The sequence below is a fragment of the Crocodylus porosus genome, unplaced genomic scaffold (genome assembly GCF_001723895.1).
Source record: "Crocodylus porosus isolate Cpor-Errol unplaced genomic scaffold, CroPor_comp1, whole genome shotgun sequence".
Taxonomy (NCBI): Eukaryota; Metazoa; Chordata; order Crocodylia; family Crocodylidae; genus Crocodylus; species Crocodylus porosus.
Genome location: NW_017728909.1, coordinates 11,795,364 through 11,820,674, shown reverse-complemented (window position 1 = coordinate 11,820,674; position 25,311 = coordinate 11,795,364). Strand labels below are relative to the sequence as shown.

General features: G+C 44.2%; 1 protein-coding gene across 6 annotated transcripts in view; it reads left to right on the top strand.

Annotated features, from left to right (window-relative positions):
- Positions 1-24,359, top strand: part of KATNAL2 (katanin catalytic subunit A1 like 2) — a 50,407-nt gene extending 26,048 nt beyond the window's left edge. For 5 of the 6 annotated variants that reach the window (XM_019531795.1, XM_019531794.1, XM_019531793.1 and 2 more), the window contains 8 exons: positions 1,791-1,889; positions 2,572-2,635; positions 3,312-3,430; positions 6,666-6,757; positions 10,038-10,148; positions 22,087-22,249; positions 23,152-23,254; positions 23,575-24,359. In XM_019531795.1, coding sequence (XP_019387340.1) covers positions 1,791-1,889; positions 2,572-2,635; positions 3,312-3,430; positions 6,666-6,757; positions 10,038-10,148; positions 22,087-22,249; positions 23,152-23,254; positions 23,575-23,714 — 891 coding nt within the window. In that variant the 3' untranslated portion in view covers positions 23,715-24,359. The remainder of the gene's footprint in view (positions 1-1,790; positions 1,890-2,571; positions 2,636-3,311; positions 3,431-6,665; positions 6,758-10,037; positions 10,149-22,086; positions 22,250-23,151; positions 23,255-23,574) is intronic. The other variant, XM_019531798.1, reaches the window with a different exon arrangement.
- The last annotated feature ends 952 nt before the right edge of the window (positions 24,360-25,311 follow it).

Below are 25,311 nucleotides of genomic sequence, written 5' to 3'. Positions count from 1 at the left end.
ATTTGAGTCCAGTCTTTTCTCCCGCCCAGGCGGGGGGTCGGACTTGAAGATCTACAAGGTCCTTCCGACCCGACTTCTATGATTCTATGTGCTTAGTTGTAGATGTTTTTGCCTCTCAATAAAACTTGTCTGGTAATATGAACAAGTACCAAGACAGAGAATGGTCAGTGATTATCTGAGGCAAAAAGCAATATTTCTAAGATGCACTTGAATCCTTTTAGTAATGAAATTACTGGAGGAACAAGGCAAATGCAAGGAGTATGGTTACTAGCTCTGCTTAGGATTAATTACCCTGCAAGTCCACCCTCAAGCAGACTGCCTTCCAAGTCGGAAAAGCACTTAAACCCATTTACTTGAGTCTCTTTTGCTCGCTCCATATTTTCTGCCAGGTCCAGTCCTGAGTGTTGGGCTTTATCCTGAAAGCCCACTGTGGTTATGAGATTGCCTTTCACTTTGTCTTGTCAAGGATGTTTAAATGAGCTGGGAGACTTGCTGTCCAAGCTTAGAGCTGAGCAACTTCTCTGCTTCCTGAGTCAAAGGTCCTTGTCTAAGGCCTGTGGGCAACCTGTGGCATGAATGGTAACGCTGTATGTGACGTGGGGACAGGCAGCACAGCGGCATGCAGAGCAGGGAGCAGAAAACAGAGCAGCAGATGGGACAGGAGATGGGATTGAAATGGCACCCGTGGAGGGTCTGGGGCTAATTTGTGGCAGATGCCAAAAAGGTTGGCCCTCACCGGTTTTAGGGTTCATTCTGATTATATGCCCTGTAGGGCCTGAGTCTAGCAGGTTTGTCAGCTGGAGTCAGAGTAGCTTTCTTCATGTAGGTTTTGGTTGATTTTTATTTTTATGAAGCTCTTGACAAAATGACATGGCTGCAGTCACTCCTGGCAGGAGCAGCAGTTTTTAGATTATTTTTATGGTGTGTTTTTATACTTTACTAATATGTGCCTAATTGTGATGGCTGTGTGTCCAGTATATCAATAAAATGAAGGACATATGGTAACTGGTCCACTAGGGAGTCTACTTTAGTGTTGGAAAGTCTTTTAGAAGTCTCTGTTTAGCATCATAAATCAGGTTCAGCTGAAGTTGCTATTCATAGAAAGAAAAGTATGATCTATTGTTATAAATAATTTTTCTAAATGTATTCAATGAAATATTTCCCTGGAGCATACACCTCTCATTCTAGTCAGTGGGGACCTTTCTTCATTTTATCTGAGAGTACAGTTTAGCCATCAGATTATAATAAGAGTATAAATCTTCTTTTTACACAACAGCTGGCCTGTGGAGTACATTTAGTTGGATGAATACTTCAGGGGACAGGCCAATTGTAGTCCCTCTTTTAGAGGGTAGGACAGGACAGCACCTTAGACTAACTGGTTTAGAGGCAACAAACTACTTCAGAAAACCCTCACCTAGGCAGGTTATTCCATCATTCTCCATTCTGGAGTTTCTTAATCCTTCCTTTGAACTATGTGATGCAGGCTACTTTTAAGGAGATGGACCGCTGGTCTGGTCGATTATAGCGCTTTTTGCTATCCTTGAAGCAAAAACTTCCCCAGGCTTCACTGAGATCAGGCCATAATTAATGGCTTCTCTAGGAATTATTTTTGTGTACGCCCTGTGGTAAACCAAGGATTTACAGTATGTGTGGTTTGAATTAAACAGTCTCATTTAATATCACTGTAACTTTACATCCTGGTATAAACAGGCTGTTTTGCTACTTCAGTGTTTATTATAGTTTTACAGGAGAACATTATTTCTACTAAAAAGATCAAATATGTGTTGCAGGACATTTATCTCCATAATCCAAACATAAAGTGGGATGACATTATTGGACTTGATGCAGCCAAGCAGTTAGTCAAGGAAGCAGTTGTGTATCCTATAAGGGTAAGGCCCTAAATAGTTTGAGAAAACCAATGCTGGGCATCATCCTACATGTTGTTACGGTTAGAATGTCACCAGCTAGTTCACCTGTTTCTTGCAAAAAGAGAACTGTTGCACAGTTCTTATTGTATCTATCCTGTTCTGAATGCAGTTCCTATTCAGCAAATGGCATTTAAAAAGACAGTGGCCTATAGCTTCTCACATAAGAAGGCTCTGCAGTATGCTGGATTGGAAAAGGCCAGTTCTTCTGTCACACAATCATGGTAAAATAGAGCTGGAAGGGAACTCAAGAGGTCATGTAGTACAATCTCCATCCCACTCAGGGCAGGATTGTCTCTGTCTATATCTTCCCAGACTTATCCCCACTCCTTATTCTATAGGCATTTTGTCTAAATAAAAGCAGCTGGATTGGGCATGCATCATGCTACAGGGTAATGATTTATAGATGAGACTAGCCAGCCTCATGCACTGTATCAAAATAAAATGTGTAAAATTCATGTAAAATATTTTAACTGTAAATATCCCTTTTTATTGATAATTCAGGTCGAATTTTTATATAGTTCTATTTTTCTCTCTTTCAGCTTATTGATTTTCCTGAATAAACCAGAAAATATTGCCTCAAAAATAATGTTTGATATAGAGTATGCATATTTGTATTACTTGAATTACTTTTTAATCTCTACAGTATCCACAGCTGTTTACAGGGATTCTCTCCCCATGGAAAGGATTATTACTGTATGGACCTCCAGGTAGGTACAGCTATAGACTATATGATTAGTTGTACATCGCTACTTTTGTTTTTAGATAAACAGAAGAATCATTTGCAAACGATGGTAAGCTGTTTTTAGAGGTTTATGCTAATTTCATCTGATTTTTTGTGAAGGTGTGAACTGAAGTGAGAGGATATCATACTGGTAGACCACTCCTTCAATCTGTTTCTCAGTGCACAGAGTTCCCCACTTATGTGCACAGCCTGCGAATATTGCTGCGCCTAAATCCCCTAGCCAACCTTCCTGACCATGGGTGATCAGAGCAGTGATGTGCTTCACACATCATCACGGCTGTGGCTTCATTTGTCTGTAGTTGCCAGCAGTGCATGTTTGAAGCATCTTTTAATGTCAGTCCCAGCCAACCTGGCCCAGATGGTCCCTGCCTGGGAACTGTGGTATTTACTTGCTACAACACAGTCTGTTGTAGTGCTTTGTTAATTTAAAAAAAAAATCAGAAAGAAGGCAAATGAAGAATACACCCATGAGTGGTGTTGTGCCTTGAGGTCTTATTCCTTGTGTTTTTCCAAATAGTCCGGATTAGTCAGTTTTGGGGTTTGTTTTACTATCAGTGTTCCCGTCTGACTAATAAGTTGGTGAAGGAAATTACTCAAATGCTTACATATGCTTAGAGTGAATTTCTTCATTGTGTTTGCAGGTACTGGGAAGACTTTGCTGGCTAAGGCTGTTGCCACTGAATGCAACACAACTTTCTTCAACATTTCAGCCTCCACCATTGTCAGCAAGTGGAGGGGCGATTCAGAAAAACTTGTCCGGGTAAGAATTATGCTCTAACAGGCAGCCAGAGAGTAGCAGTTTTATAATGGGGTGAACAAAACCAAGAGACAGGAACTGATGAGTATTTCTCATATGTTGATACCCTCTGTGGTCTTGGGAAAATCATTTCACTCTTCACTCATTTTCCCTTCTGTAAAATAAGAATACATATTATTTCTATTAAGATACCATGTTGGCCAAGTTCCTGCTGTGTTGTTTCAGCTCAGTAATACATGACCTCCCAAAGCTGTCAAAGATTTTTGATTTATTGAGTCATCAGCAGGCAAACTAAATCCTGAGAACAACTGAAAGTTCCTGCTAGATTAGAAGAAATGCAAGAATCTAGAACTCTTGGTTCCAAAATGATACCTTTTATTAGACCAATTGAGAAATTGCAAAAAAATATTTTTTTTATGTAACTTTTTTTGCAGTTTCTCAGTTGATCTAATAAAAAGTATCATTTTGGAACCAAGAGTTCTAGATTTTTGCATTTCTTTTTGTTTCAGATCAACATGGCTACCACATACACCCCTCCTAGATTAGAACATGTCCTCATCGCTGTGATCACTGGAGGTGCTCCATGTTGGAATGGCCGATGTTACAGTTGCTCCCAGATTTTACTAGATCTGTATAGTGTAGATGGTATGTAATTGCCAATAAAAGTGTGGTGTGCCCTAAGGCTCTTATAAGCTAACTTTAAAGATAATGTAGTCATGAGTGAATAAAAGAATGAAGAGGGGGATTAATTGAGCAATCTGGGATTCCAAAATTAGGAACTGGCAAGTCTTGCTTTAGCTGGGATTGCTTTTTAAAAGGAGCTGTGATTGTGTGCTGATTCTGTTATACTCATTTATTTTTGCCACAGAGAAGCACTTTTACCTACTGCTTAGAGCCAAGCACTGGTGCTAGGAAATGTAAATTTTATTCTGAACTTGCCACAAGCTCAGTGTGATTTTTTTTCAGCAAGTAATCTAACCTCTGTGCTTCATCTGTAGAACAGAGAAAATAAAGCCTGTCCTTATAAAGATATTTATGAAGCCTTTTCACTCCCTTAGATGAAAGGTGCCATAGTTAGTGCAGTATGATCAGGGATCCTGGTTTTCCCTGATTAAAAAAAAAAATCACAAATTCTCTGATTAAATACCCCCAAATCCGTGTTTTACTGCAGTTAAAATGAAACACCACCGTGTGTGTGTGTGTGTGTGTGTGTATAGATAGATAGATATCTGTTGAACACAATATTTTATTGATATATTTACAATTTTAGAGGAATTTGGAAGCCTACCAGTGCCTCAATCGCTAGAATAAAATAAATTCTAAATACCTATATATTTTGGCATTTGATTTTTGGGTTTTTTATCATGGAAAATCAGAGCTCCTCCTGTCCCCTTTGCTCACCAGTACACAGGTCCAGCTGCAGCTGTCCCCCCTGTTGCTTTATGGCATTGAGCAGCCCTGATATGCTGGTGCCCTGCCCATGCCATTGCCCCTTGCTCCCCACCCACAGCCCCCGGCCATGCTGATGCCCAGCTGCTAGGGCTATAGGGTCAGGGACCTGGGTGTGCAGCCCCCTGTGCCCCACCAGCAGCACCCGAGCCTCAGCTGTCACCCGTGGGAGGCGGTGGCTGCTACAGCCCAAGCGGCGCACGTAGCCCAGCTCCCCTTCCCCTGTGGGCAGCACAGCTACAGCAGAGCGTGTCAGAGGGAGTGGATGTGGGCTGCCTACTGCAGTCTTGGGGCTCTTCCCCCTGCTGTCCTCTCCCAGGACCTCTGCGGTTCAGCAGGCAGGACCCAACACAGCAGGGCAGAATGGGGTGGGAAGGTTCGGTGCTGCCACTGGGAGCCCTATGCCACGATAGCAAGGTGTCCCCTGCCCACCTGGCAGCAGTGAGTGGCACAGTGCCATGCAGCCACCCCTGCTGCTGCTGGGTGGGCAGGGGACACTTCACCATGGTGGTGCAGGGCTCCTGGCAGCAGCACCAAGCCTCCCTGCTCTGCTTTGCCCTGCCATGCTGGGCCCTGGTGGCACAGGGCAAGGAGGCAGCAGAGCAAGGAGCCATGAGCTTGCAGTGGCCAGCCTACATCTGCCCTATGCACAAATCTTGGGGGCACGTGCCCCCCTCCCTGGAGTGCATGCAAAGACATGGAGCTAGCCCCCCCACAGATGAGCTGCCCATGGCTCTGTCCTGCTCCTCACCTGGGCCCTGCGGCCATGCATTTTTGCCCTGGGCCTGAACCTCTAACTCCAGGCCCCGCACACTGCCCCAGCTGCGCAGTTCCCCCAGCCCTGCCCAACTCCCTCCCTCACTATGGGGGCCTCAACCCACTCCCCAAGGCCTACCTGCAGGGAGCTGTGGGAGCTGCTCTCCACACTGCCTGGCTGTCATGTATGCATGCATGCAGATGGTGCCCCCTGCCTGATTGTCCAGCCTGCAAGAAGAAACCTGCCGTTTCCTGTGTTTTTCTCCTTTAAAGGAGAAAATATGTATTTTCTCCTTAAAAAGAGAAAATCCACACTTTTCTCCTTTAAAATGCCCATGTTTTTCCATGGCAAATGGAAAGTCCAGATCCCGGACTACAATGTTGTTTTTAAATAGTTGAAGGATGTTTCCATAAAAATATTCATAGAATATTATTATATTTAGCTACCCTTATAAAGGAAAAATAGGTAACACGTCATCACTGCAACAGCAAATGTCAATTATTTTAACTTCCATTTTTAATCTAACTTTATCCTGTGAAGGATAGGCCATGTTTGGTTTCCTCAAAGAAGTACTTTATTTTAGTAAGACAATATGGCCATTTTTGCCACAGGAGTTTCAGTGACTGTGTGTCATCTCCCCTCCCCCCATTTAAAAAATAAATGCAGTAACAGTAAAAGAAGAAAGTACTTAATCTCTGGTGATGATTTGGAATTTGGACCCCAGGGTCCCTTTTTGCAATTCTTATCTTTTTATCCCATTATTCTCAGCATACTTGCATAGACATTAGGAGGAAAGATTAAAACAAAAAGACTGGATTACATAAATGTATTCTTTATCTCTCCTTTATAAACCGGAAGAATTAAGGAATGATTTTGGAACTTCTCTGGCAATCATTTTCCCAACATTTATTCTGTTTCTTTCCTAAAGGTTTTTGTGATGTGTGCACTATTATTTAGTGTTTACATGATGACCCTAAACACCTTTGCTCAGTCTTCCTTCAGTTGTTAATATTTTTTTTCCCCTATGAACAGGTTTTATTTGAACTTGCCCGGTACCATGCTCCTTCCACGATTTTCTTGGATGAGCTGGAGTCAGTAATGAGTCAGAGAGGAACCGCTCCTGGGTAACTGATGAGTTAGCTTGCTATCTCTTCAAAAGAATACGTTTCCCTTTCTAATTCTTTTCAATAAATGCGTTTGATTGTATGCCAATTAACATTTACTAGAACACTGAGCTTATTACCAAGCAAACAAATCTTAGTACAAACAGGGCCTGAGGCTGTTCTGGTAACGTCAATAGGAGCTTGATTGGACCCGTAGAAAGACCTTTAATTTAGATCGCATTGTTAGAATAACTAAGTTGAGCAGTAATAGTATAGTAATTTCCTTTTAGTTTTCAAATGTAGCTTTTCTTCAGGTCTATTCTCAATCTGAGGATCCTCACTACAACTTATTGTTGGACAGACTGTCAGCTCATATATGTGGTGATGAGGGATAAATAAAGGAGAGAGTACTGTTTCCTGGAAGCAGTGTAGGCAGAGGAGAGATTTACAAGGAGGAAGGAAGTGTTTGGTTCCCGCCGTAACGGGTGGTCTGAAAGGAAGTGTGAAGGCAAAAGTGTGTGAAAGAGAGAAAGGGACTGACTGACTAGATGCTGTGGTGACTGAGACATAGGCAGGGCTTGTAGCAGTGAGGTTGGAGGACTGTTGATGTGATGCTACTATCCATGACATGACACACCATTAAAACAGTCTAAAAGAATTAGAAAATGTGGGGAGGGAACAAAATGTATACACACTTTTATTATATATGTAAGGTGCCTATTTGAGAGGTTTCTAGATGCCACAAGTACCACGTCCAAACGTTTTCATATGCTTGTAAAAAAAACACTGGATTATAAAGATACAACTCATAATCATTGGCAATTTGTGCCCTGGTAGTATCCTTTCACAGCCCTCACTGGCACTAGTGAGGTATCTAACTGTGTGCATTTCTAAGAGTTTATTTGATTATCTTCATTATATGGTGATGCAGCACCACGAGAGGATGCTTTTGAAAAAAACAAGGTATTATACCTGAATGGCAACATCTATAATCTGAGGTCTAACTGTGCTTTATTGGAGTTTTTCTGACTGAGCACTTTCTGAGCACTTCAGCTCCCAGGCTTCAGTGCTTAACTACATGGTAAACAGCTTTGGTGCATTGGGTTGGGGCAGCAAAGCTTCAGTTTCCTGGCACCTTGCAAGCACAAGCTTGTAGATTCCTGGAACCTGGAAGGATGTGGGTAGTGGGCTCCTGCAGGGTTCAGTCCTTGGACCCGTACTCTTCAGTATCTTCATCAGTGGCTTGGATGTGATGTGTGAAGTGCACTCTGTCCAAGTTTGCGGACGATACTAAATTGTGGGGTGAAGTGCACACTCTGGAGGGTAGGGAATGATTGCAGGCAGACCTGGACAGGTTAGAAAAGTGGGCAGTAGGGCTGTGCAAAATTTTGCTGGCTGTTTCTATTCAATACTGTTTTGACTAATTTCAAGCTCGAAACAGTGAAATTGAATCAAAATGAAGGGCTTTGAAACAGACTCGAAAAAAACGAGGCTAGATGAAACTTTTTGAAAGTTTTGCAATGTTTCACGTTTCGAAGCCAGCGATGAGAGATGCGGGAGAACCAGGGCACCAGCAGGGAGCGCAGCCCTGGCTCTCCCTGTCTCCTGCTGCCAGAAGCTGATAACAGCACAGGGGAAGGGAACTGAGCCCGGCTCAGTACCCCTCCTCAGCACTGCAGTCCAGCAGGGGCAGGGCGGAGAGTCAGCTCATCTGGACTCACTCCCACTCCCCGCACTGAGTTTTGGGGGGGCTGACTCCCCAAACCCAGCAAAAGTCAAAACAGCATTGAAACAACCTTTACGTTTCAATGGAACGGAACAGAACAGCTGTTTCAAGTCAAAATGAAATTCAAAACAGGACGCTGTTCCACTGAACCGTCAAAACTGAAGGTGAAACGGAACGGTGCCGTTTCGCACAGCCCTAGTGGGCAGTACACAATAGGATGCAGTTCAACAAGGACAAGTGCGGAGTGCTGCACATAGGGCACAGAAATATCCAGCACACCTAGTGGCTGGGAAGCGACCCTCTCAGCAGCGCAGAAGCGGAAAGGATCTGAGTCATAGTGGACTCCAAGATGAACACGAGTCGTCAGTGTGATGAAATCATCGGCAAAGCTAACTGCACTTTGTCATGCATCAGCAGATGAAAAACAAATAGATCCAAGAAAGTAATCCTTTCCTTCTGTGCGGCACTGGTCAGACCACAGTTGGAGTACTGCATCCAGTTTTGGGTGCTGTACTTCAAGAAGGATGTTGATAGACTCGAGAGGGTCCAGAGGAGGGCCACTTGTATGGTTAGGAGCGTACAGGACAAGCCCTGTGAGGAGAAACTGAGGGACCTGGACCTCTTCAGCCTCTGCGAGAGAAGGCTGAGAGGTGATCTTGTGGCTGCCTACAAATTTATTAGGGGAATGCAGCAAGGGATCCAAGATGCTCTGTTCACCAGGGCGCTGGTGTAACAAGGAACAATGGTCACAAACTGACAGAGAGCAGATTTAGGCTAGATATCAGGAAAAACTTCTTCATGGTACAGGTGGCCAGAATCTGGAATGGGCTTCCAAGGGAGGTGGTGCTCTCCCCTATCTTGGGGTCTTTAAGAGAAGGCTGGACAGGCATCTGGCTGGGGTCATCTGACCGCAGCACTCTTTCCTGCCCAGGCAGGGGCTCGGACTTGATGATCTGTTGAGGTCCCTCTGACCCTAGCATCTATGAATCTATGAAATTTCAGGTTCTTTTTTCTAAGGCAGAGTCCTTAATTCCCTGTCTCAAAGCGGGATGGGTCTTTTTTCATTTTATATCAAATCTGCACTTTTTTAGCTTCCTGCTGAGAAAACTGACCTTGAAGGACACTAAATTCAATGACAAGTGGGTCTTTTCCGGTGGTCATATAACTTCCTCTGGATAATATTTGCACTAAATACATCAGCCATTCTCATGCGTGAATTGCAACCTGTACTATAATTCTCCAATATAATGCCCTTGAAAGCCTTAGAAATGTTCCCCTCTGAATACCAACTCTGGTATTTCCTCATTTCCTTTGTGTTAATCTTTATGCAAAGATAAAACAAAACAGATATTTTGTTTTACTCCAGTGGATTCACTCCAGTCTAATGCACTGAAGTGAGCACATTTAAGTAATCATCAGGAAGCTCAACTTTTAATGCCTGGGTGTTAGCTAATGGTACTTAATCATGCTTTGAACTGGGACAGAACTGTGACTGGGGCTCAGTTGCTGTGAATGACACTGTATAAATAAAGCTTTAATGCACTGAGCAAATAACATTTCTCTGCATCTTGGCAGTGGTGAGCACGAAGGAAGCCGGCGGATGAAAACTGAATTACTGGTGCAGATGGATGGCTTGGCCCGATCTGATGATCTTGTATTTGTTTTAGCAGCTTCTAATCTGCCATGGTAAGAGATCCAGAGAGTACATTTTGAATACATTTGCATGAGCTTCTAAGCACAGATAAAGATTTTATTTAGACTCCTGCAGAAAAAAGCCTTGATATTTGGTTAAAGCATTTAAAGCTTAATTTGGAGCTTTTACTTTTAAATTCTACAATTCTTGCTATCTGTGCCACATGAGAATAATCCATAATAAAGTCAGCATATGCTGATGCCACCAGCTGCTGATATTTAAAATGGAGTATTTGACTTTATAGCCAAGTTATTTACTATGTTTACGGTAAGAAGGGTTTCAGCATAGTTCTGTAAGGTGCTTACAACATCTAGTGCTCAGAAGGATACTCCATAAATAGGAAGGTTGGATTTTATTGGTATTAAAATCTGCCTTTTTAAAGTTGAAGAATAAAACTTTTGGTTTCTGTAATATAATTTAGGCCTAGAAGAATCAATGTCTGTGATAGGAAACACGAAATACAATATGGCTTCAATCAGTGTGTTTCACGCAAAATGCCCTCAGCCATTTTACAAAATTCAGAAATAATCGGAGTGGGGAAGGAGGGGAAGTGCTGTGGAGCTGGAGTGTCCTTTCTGACAGAAACCTGGGGAAATGGTACAGCAGCAGGGAGTGCAGCTGGGTGAATCTTGTGGAGATGATCCATTCAGCTGAGAAATGTCTTTGGACATGGAAGAGAAGGGATCCATGGTTGTGTGAGGGAGTTATATGAGAGGCCACTTTCCCCCTGGCAGGATGATCTCGGCGAGGGGAGTTGTGCTGACCTTTTGGGGAGAATCTACGTTTTGTCTGTCTAATATTCTTCTACTGTGCCATTGCTTTTAGTACCATCTCCTCAAAGAATTGGTTCCATTCAACTCAGGCCAATAAAGAGGATTGATTTGGTTGCTCAAGTAGAAAAAAGCTATGACACACAAGCTGTGCAGTTCTGATCCTACCTGGTACACATGCATACTGGCCAGTTCAGTACAACATTCCCCTTACTAGTTAATGCCACTATAGCTTGTCCTGCAGAAACGAGAATTTATCATATGCACCATATCTGTGCTAGCTGTATGAATCCAGGCCAATGCTAGAAGAGGATTCAGAGAAAACAGCTGGATCGGAGGTGTTCAAACTGTGGCATGTGAAGCATCTGCTGAAGTCTGCACACAACTAGCAGATTGCATGATATTGGTTGTTTCCTGCTATTAAACTGGCTTAAAACAGAGTTGAACGTATGTTTAATACTTCTCTCATGTTACTTGACCGTGGGAGCAAGTTGCCACAGAAATGTTAGGAGCTTATGAACGGAAGGGGATCAGGGGTTCATTGATCGTGAACAGAAGAGGGTCTGCGGTATATCCTTCATATCCAAAGTATGGCTCACAGTACAAACAAGTGTGCAAACCCCTGGGCCAAGCAAAAGCTCCTGTGCCTAATCAGCAACCACTCACCAACACGTCCTTGTTGAATAAATGACTCCCTAGCATTTCCACAGCTGACAGTGGCAGCGCCTCGAATCTGACTGACAAGCGCATCCATTTCCGTGGCACGTAGACAGCTCTACATTGCGACAACTGCAGGCTGTTGCCATCTGAAAGTGGTTGGAGCTGAGGGAGGGCTTTGCACCCACAAAAACCACACGTTTTGTTGCTCGGTTTGTTTTGATTAGTGGTTCTCTGGCTGACTCTCACAAGGATGCCCTAGGGACATTGGTGGGAAGAGCCTCGATCTGTGACTGGAAATCCTCAGACTATGACCGGGAAGTTGTCATTTATATTGCTGAGCGTAGTACATCTGAACAGTGCAGCCTCAGTATCCACAGCCACTTTTCTTTGATTGTATATGAGAACACGTAAGCGGCAGGAAGCAGCCTGTAATAGCTGCCAGCTCTGGATAAGCTGCATCTATACACCACCAACTTCAGTGCAACTCGCATTAGTTTTACTCCTTTTCCTGAGAAAATTCTACAGTTGATTTTCGGGAGTTATGCGAGGGTAGGGCTGCATGCCATGTGTTTGCTTGTTTTTTACGGTGTATAGGCCGTGGCCTTAGATTCCCAGGTCATGTAAGCACTTCTGAAGATGTTACGCTGAGCGTGCTATGCCTCAGGGGTGCTATATGAGGTAGTTCTGTCTCAGTATAGCACCTGCCCCTTGGGAGCATTAAATCAAATGATTTGGATGTGGGGGTGAAAAGCTCACTGACCGAGTTTGTGGACGACACCAAGTTATGGGGGAGCATGGTCATGCCACAGAAGATAGATACAGGCAGACCTGGACAGGCTGGAGAACTGGGAGGACTGGAACCAGATGAAGTTCAACACTCAGAAGTGCAAGGTGCTCCATCTGGGGACAAACAATCCCCAACTTACCTACAGCCTCAGTGGCAACAATTTTACTTGCAGCACGACCAAAAGGGACCTAGGGGTAGTGATTGACCATCGCATGAACGTGAGCCGGCAGTGCGATGCAGTGGCCAGCAGGGCAAACAACACGCTGGCCTGCATTAACCGCTGCGTCTCATGCACAGCTAAGGAAGTGATACTCCCACTGTACTCCGCACTGGTGAGACCTCAGCTGGAGCACCGCATCCAGTTCTGGGCACCGCACGTCAACAAGGACATGGAAAAACTTGAGAGGGTCCAGAGAAGAGCCACCATATGATCAGGGACTGGCAAGACAAGCCATACGAGGAGAGGCTGAGGGACTTGGGCCTCTTCAGCCTACAGAAGAGAAGGCTGAGAGGGGACTGGATAGCGGCTTAGTGCTACATCAGGGGAGCGCATCAAGGGCTCGGTGAACAGCTGTTCACTAGGGAATCACTGAGGAAGACCAGGACCAGTGGATACAAACTCCTGGAAGGCCACTTCAGGCTCAATTCCAGGAAAATCTTCTTCACGGTCAGGGTGTCCAGACTGTGGAATAAACACCCTCCAGTGCTGGTGCAGTCACCTACCCTGGAAATCTTCAAGAGGAGACTGGATGGTCACTTCGCTGGGGTCACTTGACCCCAGTTGTCTTTTCCTGCCTAGTGCAGGGGGACTGGACCCGATGATTTACAAGGTCACTTCCAGCCCCTAGTCATCTATGAAATCCACCGTAAAAATTAACAAATTGGCCATAAATTAATTACTTGGCAGCTACCCCAAAAGTCTCTCCCCTGTCCTGACTGCTAGTTCTGTTCTCACATGGTCAAAATACAAAGGCAAACAATAGCTTTATATTTTACTTTAACAGTGTAGTGTGTTTTACTGATTTACCCCTTGGGCTATCTAGTGGAAATAAACCCATGCAAAATCTGGCCTGTTTGGCATTACAATATGTACATGTAAAGAATTGATTAGAATATGATTAGTCCTATTCTAAACATGCTCGTATCGGGTTGCGTGGAAAAACACTTCAAGATAAGTAGCTGAAGCACATGCAAATATTTGTCTTGGCTAATTTAATAACCCATTTCTCCCTTTAAATCTCATTAGCAGTCTGCTGTAAAAATGTTAATTTATTACAGCATCATTACTCTTTATACGAGAGACCTTTAAGCAACACACGGATCATTTTCACGGTCAGTTTTGAAACAATACTCTATATTTAAGCATCATGCATAGATAGCATTGCAGCCTTTTGACCATTTGCCCATCAGTAGAGCATTGAAAGGATTCAGTCTCAAGTGAATTCATGTAAATCCTGTCCATTACATAGATCTAAAAAAGAATATGGGAATTCTAGAAGCAGTAAGATGGCGTATGGAAGAACGCGCCTGAAAAGATTTCACTCTGGATCTTCCAGACCTCTGAGGCAACCGTGAGACCTGTCATCCGTCAGTGTGTATCTAGATAAATCATCGTGTGTCACATGAATCTCTTCCTTTTATGGGTCTGGTAATCTCATTTTCGGAAGAGCTATGCAGACAGAGCAAAATGTATTTGCAATATTTCCAGTATTTCATGTTGGATTAGTTCTCAGCCTAGAAGTGCTATTTTCTGTAGATTTTCCTTGAAATTGCCATTTTTACACCAAAAACATAAAATTATGGTTTTCCCACTTTAAAACTAAGATTCCAAAATGTACATATTTCACTACATAAAAACTAAAACAACACGTAAGAACTATGGACGTTTTTACCCTGACTCTTCCTAATTTCAAGCTGTTTTTTCCCAGACTGTCAAGGAATGACACACTTTTCTAAACATTGAAGCTAAAAGTAAAAAAAATCCATTTTTCAGTATAACTACTGCATACAGTTACTTATGTGCAGGGTTGGGGCATGCATAAGGATTTTACAAGTCTGATTGAAATCCTGACTGCCATTGAAGTCAATGTCTTCAGTGGGCCAGGATTTCATCTTCTAACATAAGATACTCAAGCCCAGAACTACAAGAGCTCAGTAACCACCATGGCAAGATCATTTGGAAATTTGGCCCCTTTTTTTTGGTTCCTACAAGGGAGCTGAGCTCTTTTCAGAATTTGAAACTGTAGCCCTGGAAGTTTGGGAATTTCATGTAGTTTCATTTGACTGCTGATTAGTGGCCAGGTATTTGAACTCTGTTGCAGTGTGAATTGCATTGGCACCAGTGAACCTAATGCTTGGGGCAGGGCCTCTATAAATCTGACTGAACAGATTGAATAAAGAGGCTTTCTTCCAGTGGGTGAAACTCCATTAAAATCAGTGCATCAGCCTACACTCTAGCTGTGGCCCAGATTCTCACAATTATTTTGGCATCTGACTCCCATGAATACTTTTTCAAGGATTTGGGTCTAGGTGTATAGTGGCAATTTTTATGTTTAGATGGTGTAAGACCATGAACTTCAGTTGAATTGAACTTCAGGTGAATTGGAGTATTTATAATAGGTCTGAATTTTATCCAACTTAAATTATATATGAATAGTTTTTCCTTCCAAAAGCCCAGTGCACATGAACAAGTCCTGGAAGAGCCATCATTCTTGATCTTTCTACACTGTACGACAGAGGGGCAGTCAGGAGACGGTGGAAGAGGAGTGGAACTGGAGCAGCACTTGTACATGAGACACTTTGAAGCATGGGATTGGAATTCAAAATGACCTTGATAAATTAGAAAAATGGTTAGAATTAACAGATGAAGTACAATAAGAACAAGTGAAAAGTCCTGTACTTACTATAGAATGCTGAAATGCACAAATACAAATTGGGGAATGAAGACAGACAAGGATGGGTGATAGTGAAACAGAAGTTGAATGCAAGTCAATAATATGCTCTCATTGCAAAAAAAAAAAAAGGAAAAAGGCCAGGAGCATGCTGGGTTGTATTAACAGGAGAGTCTCTTGCAAGTCAAGGAACAGTCTTCCACTCTCTTGGGCATTGATGAAGCCTTGCCTGAAGTGCTGTGTCCAGTTTTGGGCACTGCATTTCAAGAAAGATATGAACAAATTGGAACAAGTCCAGCAGAGAGCAACAAAAATTATTAGAAATCTAGGAAACACAACTTACAAGGAAAGGTTGGAAGAACACGGGTTATTCTGGAGAAGACCTCAGGGGGATTTGATAATAGACTACAAATACATGAAGAGTGGTTATAAAGTGGATGGTGATAGACTATTCTCTGTGGCCGCAGGGGACAGGACAAGAAGTAATGGCCTTAAATGGCAACAAGGGAAATTTAGGTTGGATATTAGGAAGAACTTTCTAATTATGAGGGTGGTTAAGCACTGGAACAGATTACCTAGAGTGGTTGTGGAATCTCCATCACTGGAAGTTTTTAAGAGCAGGGCAGACAAACCTTTGGAGGAGATGTTTTAGACAGGGCTGATCCTGCCTTGAGCAAGGGCATGGACAGAGTGAACTGAAGTCCCTTCCAACCTATTTTCCTGTTTTCATTCTATTCAGGTTAATTTTTATATAGTATTGAGGGGAAAGGTTTGGTGTGGTGGAACGAGGAAGCATGAACACTAATCCCAGATGTCTGCTAATTCCTTTCGCTCTTTTAAGATAGTCCCTTACCTCCTTTTCCTCATCTGTAAATTTGAGACCATCCGAACAGCATATGCTTGTTACACTGTTGAAGGCAGGCAGAACACCTTGATGAAAAGCATTAGATAGGTACGAAATGGCAGTCTGAAGTGTTGTGTGTCCTTTTGCTTTTCATCTCCCACGGTACCAAATATGCTGCTAAGTAATGCTTTCAGCGAGTTGTATTTTTTTATGCAGCTGTCCCTCTATCCTTATCCAAGATGTGGAATTGATTATGGTCTGATGGATTGTACTTCTATGGTGCCACTTGGTCCCTTTTACATGTTGGTCCCTTTTAAAGCTTTGCACAAGTAGGAGACTTTTTATGTCCCATTAGACAGATGGAGGTGGCTGAGTGCTGAAAGACTGAATGTCTTGCATCAGGTTATGTGGAGTCAATAGCAGTCAGGAGTCGATATGTCCCATGGCTTTCACCTTTAAGTGGTCTCTTTAAATACTTGTATCTCTCACTTTTTCATCCTTTTACTGGGCTAGACTTTGAAAGATTTGTGTATTCTGGCTGTCTGTTGATCCTTGGAAAAATTAATTTCAGGCTGCTTTCAGATGAATGGAAACAAAGTCAAAACAAAGCTCTTAATGCACTCTTATCTATACCACACTGTGTTAGAAAGCTTATTGATTTCCCCATTCAGCAATCTAGTCCCTAGTTTCCAACGTGGCTTCCTGTTAGTCATCAGCATGGCCTGGTGGGGCAGTGACAAATTACTTGGTGAAATCAGTAAACATTAATTAAATGAAATAGAGCCCTTGTTATTTAAATGATAAGGTGGTCCTTAACTATGCTTTGTTTTTTCCCCCTCCCTGGTTGCTTAGAAGCCTTTACACTAATTTATGAGGGATGTACTGTTGTTGCTTTTCTTCTTACCTGTGCAGTAAGAAAACCATGGTGCAGGGGATTGCACTTATTAAAAAATTGGTGTCTTCTCTCAGATTGAAGTCCCCCAACCTCTTACTCACCACTGAAATCAGGATTTTGGGTCAACCCTAGTAACTAAAACCAGTAGCAGAGGAAAAGGGGGTGGGGCTGAGTAGCCCTTTAACTTCCTGGGTCTCAGAGCTCCAATAAATTGTGGCTCTGGCAGCCATGAGGATTAACGCTGCCACTGCCATTTGTGGGTTGTCGACTTGGGGCATCTTGCCAGATCCTTCCTCACCTATTAGGCCTCTAAGGTTATTCCCACAGCAGCAGGATGTCTGGAGGAGCACAGAGCTAAACACCCCCAGCCCCTGAAGTGCACTGAAGCTCTCCTGTCCCAATAGTTCACCAGTGAGGCTCCTCTGGGTCTGGGAACGGGTGCTGGGGGAGAGCCCAGAGCATCCTCACTGGTGAGCATTTGGCTTGGAACATGTCAGCAGACTGGGATAGGCGGGGTGGCTCAGCCCTGTCCTCCCTGGGGCCCAGTGCTGAAGTGGTGCAGACAAACCCTAAGTGGCATATAGGCCTCTGAATCTTTACAGCTGATCCTATTCCACGCTCACTGGATCCCTGGACAGCTGTTACTGCATCTCAGCCTTAGGGCTGAGTCACAAAATGCGGTGAGGACAAGAACCAAGCCACTTTCTATATCGGGGGGGCAATTATTTTGGGTGGAGGGCCTCTTACTGAGTTTTGGCAAGCCATCGAGGGCCACATGACAGGCAGCCCAGGGCAGATTAATATTTTCTAAATTTTTTAGGGGCCCCGCAGGCTGGATAGAATGGCTTGGCAGGCCGCATCCGGCTCGCGGGCTGCATTTTGCCCACCCGTTCTATATTAATGGATTTTCAGGAACTTGTTCCACCTGCTCTAGTCTCTGAAGACCATTAGCACACTGGTGAGTATGTCCTCCTTTCCTTCCTTCTCCTCACTGCTTTTCTTTTACCTAATGTTAAGGCTAAAATGACAGTGGGTGCATCTATACATGCACATTTATTGCACAGTAATTTAAGTTACTGCACAGTACAGGTGCACATCTACACGTGCATGCCCATACTGCACAGTAACTATGGGGGGGGGTGCTAAATTTGATACATACATCATGCAGGTATTGAATTAACACCCAATTAGTTACTGCGCAGTAATGCACGTGTAGACATTTTACTGTGCACGCAGTTAGTCCCAAGTCAGTCCACACACAGAGTCCACATGCAGCGTTACTGCGCTTTAACGGCTGCACATGAGGACACTGGCCTAAAAACCACCTACTGCTCAGTAAGTTACTGCACAGTGAATGGACGTGTAGACCATTGTATTATCAAAGTAAGTGCATCAACAGCTTTTCAACGACAGGGTGAATTTAGACTCCTAATACATGGAATAGGGTCCACACATCCTGAGAATGCTCTAATAGGATTTGTTTATGAGCGTGGAGGAGCTGGGGAGGGGAGATGGTACTGCAGATAAATTGAGAGAGGGAGCCTTACAAGTCATCAACTGGACGTGCCTGAAGGAGATACTTACTGGAAAAGATGTCAGCACCTGGATTTTCATCATCTGGATTCCTTAATAAGAAAGATTCCAGGCAGGCTGAGAATGATATTGCCTGGGATATGACCTCTGGATGCCATTTGAAAGAATGAATGAGATCAAGTGAAACTCAACAGCTGAATGCCTGCCTTGAAATGAGAACTTGGTGGCTGCCAGGATGTGCACCTTGCCTTCAACTGGGCAGTTAGGCTCTCCAAGGCTGCTTCAGGTTTTGCTCCTCGGTGGAGTGTAATCTTGTCAAGGGTGAGAACGTCATGTGTGCGAAGTGGGGCCACTCGGTACGGTGACCAACTGTTCTGCTGTCAGCAAAATGTCCTGTGCAGACTGCAGGGGACTATTCTGCATGACTTCACTACAGATCGGCACCTGGAATAGCCTAGCCTGAGTGTGCCACGTTATTCTATTGTTTTCCACCTCTTCTCACACTGCACTCACCGTGATGGTGTGAGCACCTTGCAATAGTGCCTTAAACTCTGTGGATAACATTGTTCTTAGATACTTGGTGCAAGGGGATAAGCTTGTGCCATGCAGCATCTTGGTGCCACCAAAGCTGGGTGTGTTGCTCTGTTTCTGTTGGAGAAGGTGAGGTCAAATAATGTGCCTTCCACTTTGGGAGGAAGATGGCGCCAGGGGTACCTTTTGTGACTTTCTGCGGGGCTAACATATCTCTCTCTCCTTTCCTAATTGATGGTTGTTCCAAAAGAAAGCTCTTGTGCTAGCTAGATTCATCCCTGTGCACAGGGAATAATCAAGGCTTAAGCCCTGTGATCTGCTGTTGCAATCGCATACAATAGACCTAACACACACTCCCTAGCATATCAATAACTATGGACCAATAGGCATTGATTTTTGTACGGTTGTCTTACTTCCAAAGCTTTGACTAGAGTTGTTCAATTGTGTGAGTGACCTGAACTGGCCTGTTTTCTAATCTGTGTTTACTTGTTCTTTGGCTCAGATCAAACACAACCATTGAGAACCTGATAGAGCCTTCCCGAGTTGGTGAGGAGTTTCACACCCTGTGAGCTGAGCAGGAGGTGCCAGACACTTATATCTCTTGGAAATCCTCTGAGGCATCTCAGTGAGATTTTCCAAGCCTAACTGCAGGCACCCATTTTGTTCCATCAGTTGGTTTTTGCTTCTGTTGTGATTATCCGTGGAAAATGTTATTAGAGCAGGGACGGAGGCAGCTGCCAACAGTGACAGGGCTAGGCTGCGGTGCTGGCATTTTCAGCTCCCAGTATATTCCATGTGTTTTCCTGCATACACTGGAATTTGTCCCTTGGTTAAGGTATAAATGGCAGGCTGTGGAGTGTTGCATTGACAGCTACGTTACTTTATATAGCAGGGGTGTCAGACTCACCTCGGGCCCCAGACTGGCTCTGGACCTTTGCCCAAGTGGCCACAGGGCAACTGAGTACTGTGTCACACAATCCTCGTCACCAACAGCCATGTCCACCAGGACCTTAGATCCTGTGGCAAGCCCCATTCACTGCTGGCCACTCCTCCAAATTCACTGTCCTGCTGCTAGCCTGGCAAGCTGGATGGATCAGCTCTGCAGGCCAGATCCAGCTTGTGGACCATACATTTGACACTTTTACTTTGTGGCATGAACATGGTCCTCTTACAGAGTGAGGAAACTTGACTCCATCAGCATCAATGGCAAAACTTCTGATGATTTCTCTGGGGAAAGGATTTTACTTCAAAGATCAGAGAGCAAATTGCAGGTTTTTTGGCAACTTGTTCAGCCTGCTCCTGCAATCCCTGGAGTTACCCCAAATCCCAGAAGATCTTATTGTTTCTACTGAATGGATGAGTTGTAAGCAGAGGGCTTCTGAAGGCATCTCACTGGGTGTGTCTACATGTGCAATTAATGCAACTGAATATACTCTGCCTCAATTTAAGCTGGAGTAAACTAATCCTGGCATCACTATCTACACATGCTTTTAAGTGCAGTAATTTATTGTGTTGCCAGATATCACTTGTATCTAATGGGACTATTCAGAAGCGCAGTAAATTAGTACATTGCACCCTAATTGCTCTGCACATGTAGACGGTGACAATTTACTGTACAGAAAATTAGTCTGCTGTGCAGTAAAGCATCTGGGGTAGACCCAGCCACTGAGGCGAATGTAAAGTAGTGCTCAATAGTGTTTGTCTGCCTGTCTGTCCCCACTTAATTGGACACTGCTGAGTTAGCTTCACATTGCAGCTGTAAGGTCTGGAGGATTTTTCATATAAAAGCATGCTGGGAGGAATGGAGCCCCCAGGACAGTCCTGGCAGGGTGCGTGGGAGTGTGGCAGCTCAGCCAGCTGACGCCTGGGGTGTGCAGAAGGTGGGTGGGTTGAGTTGGAGCTGGCTTCTATTCAAGGAGCCCTGTAAAGGAATGTATAAACAAGGGTAAATGTGCTGGGGGGAGAAGCTGTTAGGCAGGTTATTTTTGTTTTGTTTTTCCTGAGTAATCCTGGAGCAAAAAGACAATTAGTAGATTTATGTGCCAGCAGGGACACCTCGTTAACTGGGAGGGGACTTTGTTCCTGTGAACTTTTATTAGACTCCAACATCTGAAAAATGCTTGGGTAAAAAAAGTTGTTGGGTTTTGGTAGCTTAATGCCCACTCCCCTGTGGGGCAGGAACTGGGGGTGCCTAGCACAAGGCGCACAACATTTTGGAGGATTCCCTAGAACTGCTGGAGACTTCCTAGGAAACAAAGCAGCTGGAAGACCAGTTAAATCCTCCTGCTGTGAAGCCTTTCTTGGGCCTTACAGATCACAATAAGAGCAGAGCACACCCCAATTCTTGTCTGTCTTATCAAATCCCCTTTTATATTCTGAGACCAGAGAACCCAGGTCCTGATACTTCTCTTTTTCCAGCTTTCCCCTTTTGTAGAAGGTGGCTTGTCTTGCTGGGCAGTGTTGGTCTTTGTATTGCAGTCATACCGAGGGGCCCAGTCATGGGTCACATTCCTGCTGTACTCAGTGCTGTACAATCACATAATAAAGATAGGCCTTGCCAGAGAGCTTCCAATCAGTGCTTTGCTGAAGCTCCCTGAGCAGTTAATCCTCTGTGCACCCCTGGCAGGTGAATGGGGATATTATCTTTTTGCAAAGGGGGGAGAGCGGGGATATTCTCTTTTTGCAAAGGGGGAGGTTGAAACACTGTGAGATGCTATGACTGACCCAGGGACACACTGTACACCAGTAGCAGAGCCAGGAAAAGAAACAGCACCTGCCTACTCTGTGTATCATGGGTCATAGTGGCCAGCCAGATCAATTTAAGTAGCAGCAATAAGCAAATGATGGTAACAGTAATTTAATTACTAGCAATGCAATGAGAATTAATTACAAGTCACAATCAGGCTGATGTGAAGGCAAGAAGCTTTAAAAAGACAAATGGAGAAAGCATTTGAAACTTCACGGTTTGCACAACAAAGCAGGTTGCTGCAACAGTTGACTGCCTGTCTTCTTTCCATTAGGGAGTTAGATTATGCCATGTTGCGCCGGCTGGAGAAGAGGATCCTGGTTGACCTCCCAAATAAAGGAGCAAGGCAGGCTATGATTCAGCACTGGCTGCCCCCTGTGAGCAACAGCGGAGGAGTGGAGCTGAGAACAGAGCTGGACTACAGCTTGCTGGGCCAGGTGAGCAGAGAAGGGAGCTGGTATAATCCACAGCTAGCCTCTCAGAGCCTTGAAGGCTTTCTGAGCATTAGCAGTCCCTCAATATGAAGATGAGAGAGACTGAAGAGGAGCTATGTGACTGGCTGGGCCTTGATTCTTCTTCTGCCAGGAGCAACTTCACCAAGTGACTTTCACCTGTGTAGTAGTGGTGAAAAGCAGAGAATCAGGGCTGGCAGGTTTCAGTGTTTTAGCACTGCAGCCAGTCAGCATGGGCACGGGGAAGGGAATAAACCCAAGTTATGAAGGCGGATGCTTGAATGCATGAAAAGGATCACAGCAAAGGCCGCAGCACTGAGCACTTCTCAGGAAGTGAACCCCAATGCAGAGAACTAGCCCTGTCTGCAGGTGAAAAGGTTTGCATCTTAGTTCCAAGGGTAAGGTCTGATGTTGACTGCCATGGCCTTTGGTCCAGAAATACCATGTTCCCACAGTAATTCCCATATGCTCTGCTCCTTAGCGGTTTGCAGCAGAGCGCAGTAGAGCATAATCCAGTACTTGATAGAGAAGGAAACTTGTTCCAGCTCCAGCCCCAGCATGAAAAGCAGGAGTGTCAGTAAAATTTCTGGGGCATCAATTCTTAATGTTCTTAGCTTGGGAAGTCTGCTGGGGACCTCTCAGCCCAAACATGTCCAGAACATTACAAAGAGGGAGGTATCTGTTGCAGTCAGTACGAGACAGATATCTGACCTGCCCTTACGGAGCCATTTGCATGGTATTTTGCTCAATTTGCTAACTCCTACAAATAGCATCTGCACTACTCAAGAGCTGAATAACACGACAGAAAACATGTGATATATAAAGTTGTACAAGTGTCTCATCAGCAAGCTTGTGAATTGCAGCCTGTCATTCTGATCTCATGCTAGGAGACCGGAGGGTACTCGGGGTCGGACATTAAACTGGTCTGCAAAGAAGCAGCTATGCGGCCGGTGAGGAAAATCTTCAGTGCCCTTGAGAATCATCAGCCTGGTGAGTACCTCTCCCACAGACATCAGAGCTGAGCGATGCCGACCTCATGTTCTCACTTGAGGGAGTCACACCAGCAGGTGGAGCCCTCTCATCTGCTTTGAAGTGTGTTAAACTGTATTTGTAAAAACAGACTTCCAGCCAACATTTCTGAAAAGCAGGCCTGTTGGTTTCGTGCAGTAGCACAACTTCTTCTGCTATTTCCACTCTTCTGATTAGTGCCTTAAGTTAGATGTGCTGCATTATTCACTGTTTTAATAGAGCAACTCAGTACCGATCAACATCTCATTCACTTTCAATACTGGTCAATTTTCTCTCACCAGGTAGTAGTACTTTACCCATAATCCGACTGGACACGGTCACGACAGCAGATTTCCTGGATGTGATTGCTCACACTAAGCCATCGGCAAAGAATTTAAGTCAGAAGTACACGGCCTGGCAGAGGGAATTTGAGTCAGTCTGAGCCAGCACTGGGCTAAAATCAGAGGCACCCATGCTCCAAGATGATATCTCCTTGGGTTCGGCTACATTGGGAGGGACTAAACTCAGAAGGAAAAACTATATAAAAGAAAGAAAGAAAGAAAATGCAGGAGACTCTGGGTGACAGACTCTGCACTTTCAAATCTGTAAGGTGTATTTTATTTATAATTTTTCTGGCAAACAAGTGGTATTCTTCATGACAGTACCATCCTACAGCTAATGTGCTATGAAGATTTTAGCACATATTTTATGCATAATGACTCATCTTCTGCAATCTATACTCGCTGCGGCTGATTTTTCTCTTCTTGAGGGAGAGGGACAGAGAAGTGAGCTAGCTGAGGAAGAACTAGAAGACCAATTAAATTTTGCTTCTCAGGGATTTCTTGCACTCAAGCTAGTCTGGCTCTACTGCCAGGAACACTGCAACTGACAGTGAGGCAGAAATGATATTTTCCCCCTGGGATAAACCTTGGCATCTTGTGTTTGCCTTGTGGCTGTTACCTGGATGCCACTTTGATCTGGGCTGTGATTTGTTCATCTGCCAAGGTGTTTTGTCCATCTCATCCAATGTGCTTTGGGCAAATGTTTTATCCAAATAAAGGTTTGGCTTCGTGGAATGATACTGCAATGCCCTGGTGAAGGCAAATGACATTGATCATCAGTAAATTATTCTTAAAGGAATTGGGGCATAACTTAAATTGCCTATTAGCCCATCTTGCCCAAATCCAGTAATATAATGTATTTTATTATCACAATTTCCCTCCTTCCTTTTCTCTTTTAATGTTCATAATGTAATTATGTTAAATGGTGTCTTTAGAAGCCAGGTGTTCAGGCTTTTTTTTTAAAAGGTATTCACAAAGATGAGTGATGCACAAACAGAAGAGGAGCTGTTCCTAGGAGAGCAAAAGTAAAGGCTGGGGTTGGGCATATTTGTGGAGTTAAAGGGGATGGAGGGGACAGTGGTTTGGGATGGCAGGTGGCTACTTTTTTTTTTTTTGAAAGTTCAGTATACAAAACCTTGCAAATGTCAAGCAGTGCTACAGGGCTGAGCCATGTTCTCTGTAGTGCAACCTGCACAAGACTATGGGAGACTCTAATCTTGAGGAGGAGGAGACAAGGTGGCTCCTTGTAGAGGAATGTTAAAGAAAATGAAGATTTTTTTTTTAAAGAAACTCTGTATCTGGGTGGAGTTGTACATTTGAGCACGTTTGTGGTAACCCTCACACTACCTAGCTAGCTCACTCACAATGGTAAAGCAGAGAAGATCCAACTTGGAAGGGTCCTGGCAGAAGGAGTGTTTCCATGCTTACTCCCCTCCCAGCTCAGAAAGCTCCCATTCTTTAGGCCACCCACACAGGAGCCAAGGGTCTGGTCTGGGTACCTGAGCAAAATCAACTTATATCTCACACACAGAACCGTGAGCCATTCAGCACCCTTTCTTTCACTTCTTACTACAGCCACACAACACCAGGATGCCAGTGTCTGGTGTCTGGTACACACACCCAGCAAAAGGACCATCCCTGCACCAAAGAACTGCCCTTTCTGCTTGTGTTCCTCTTGCACGGCTTCCACACTACACC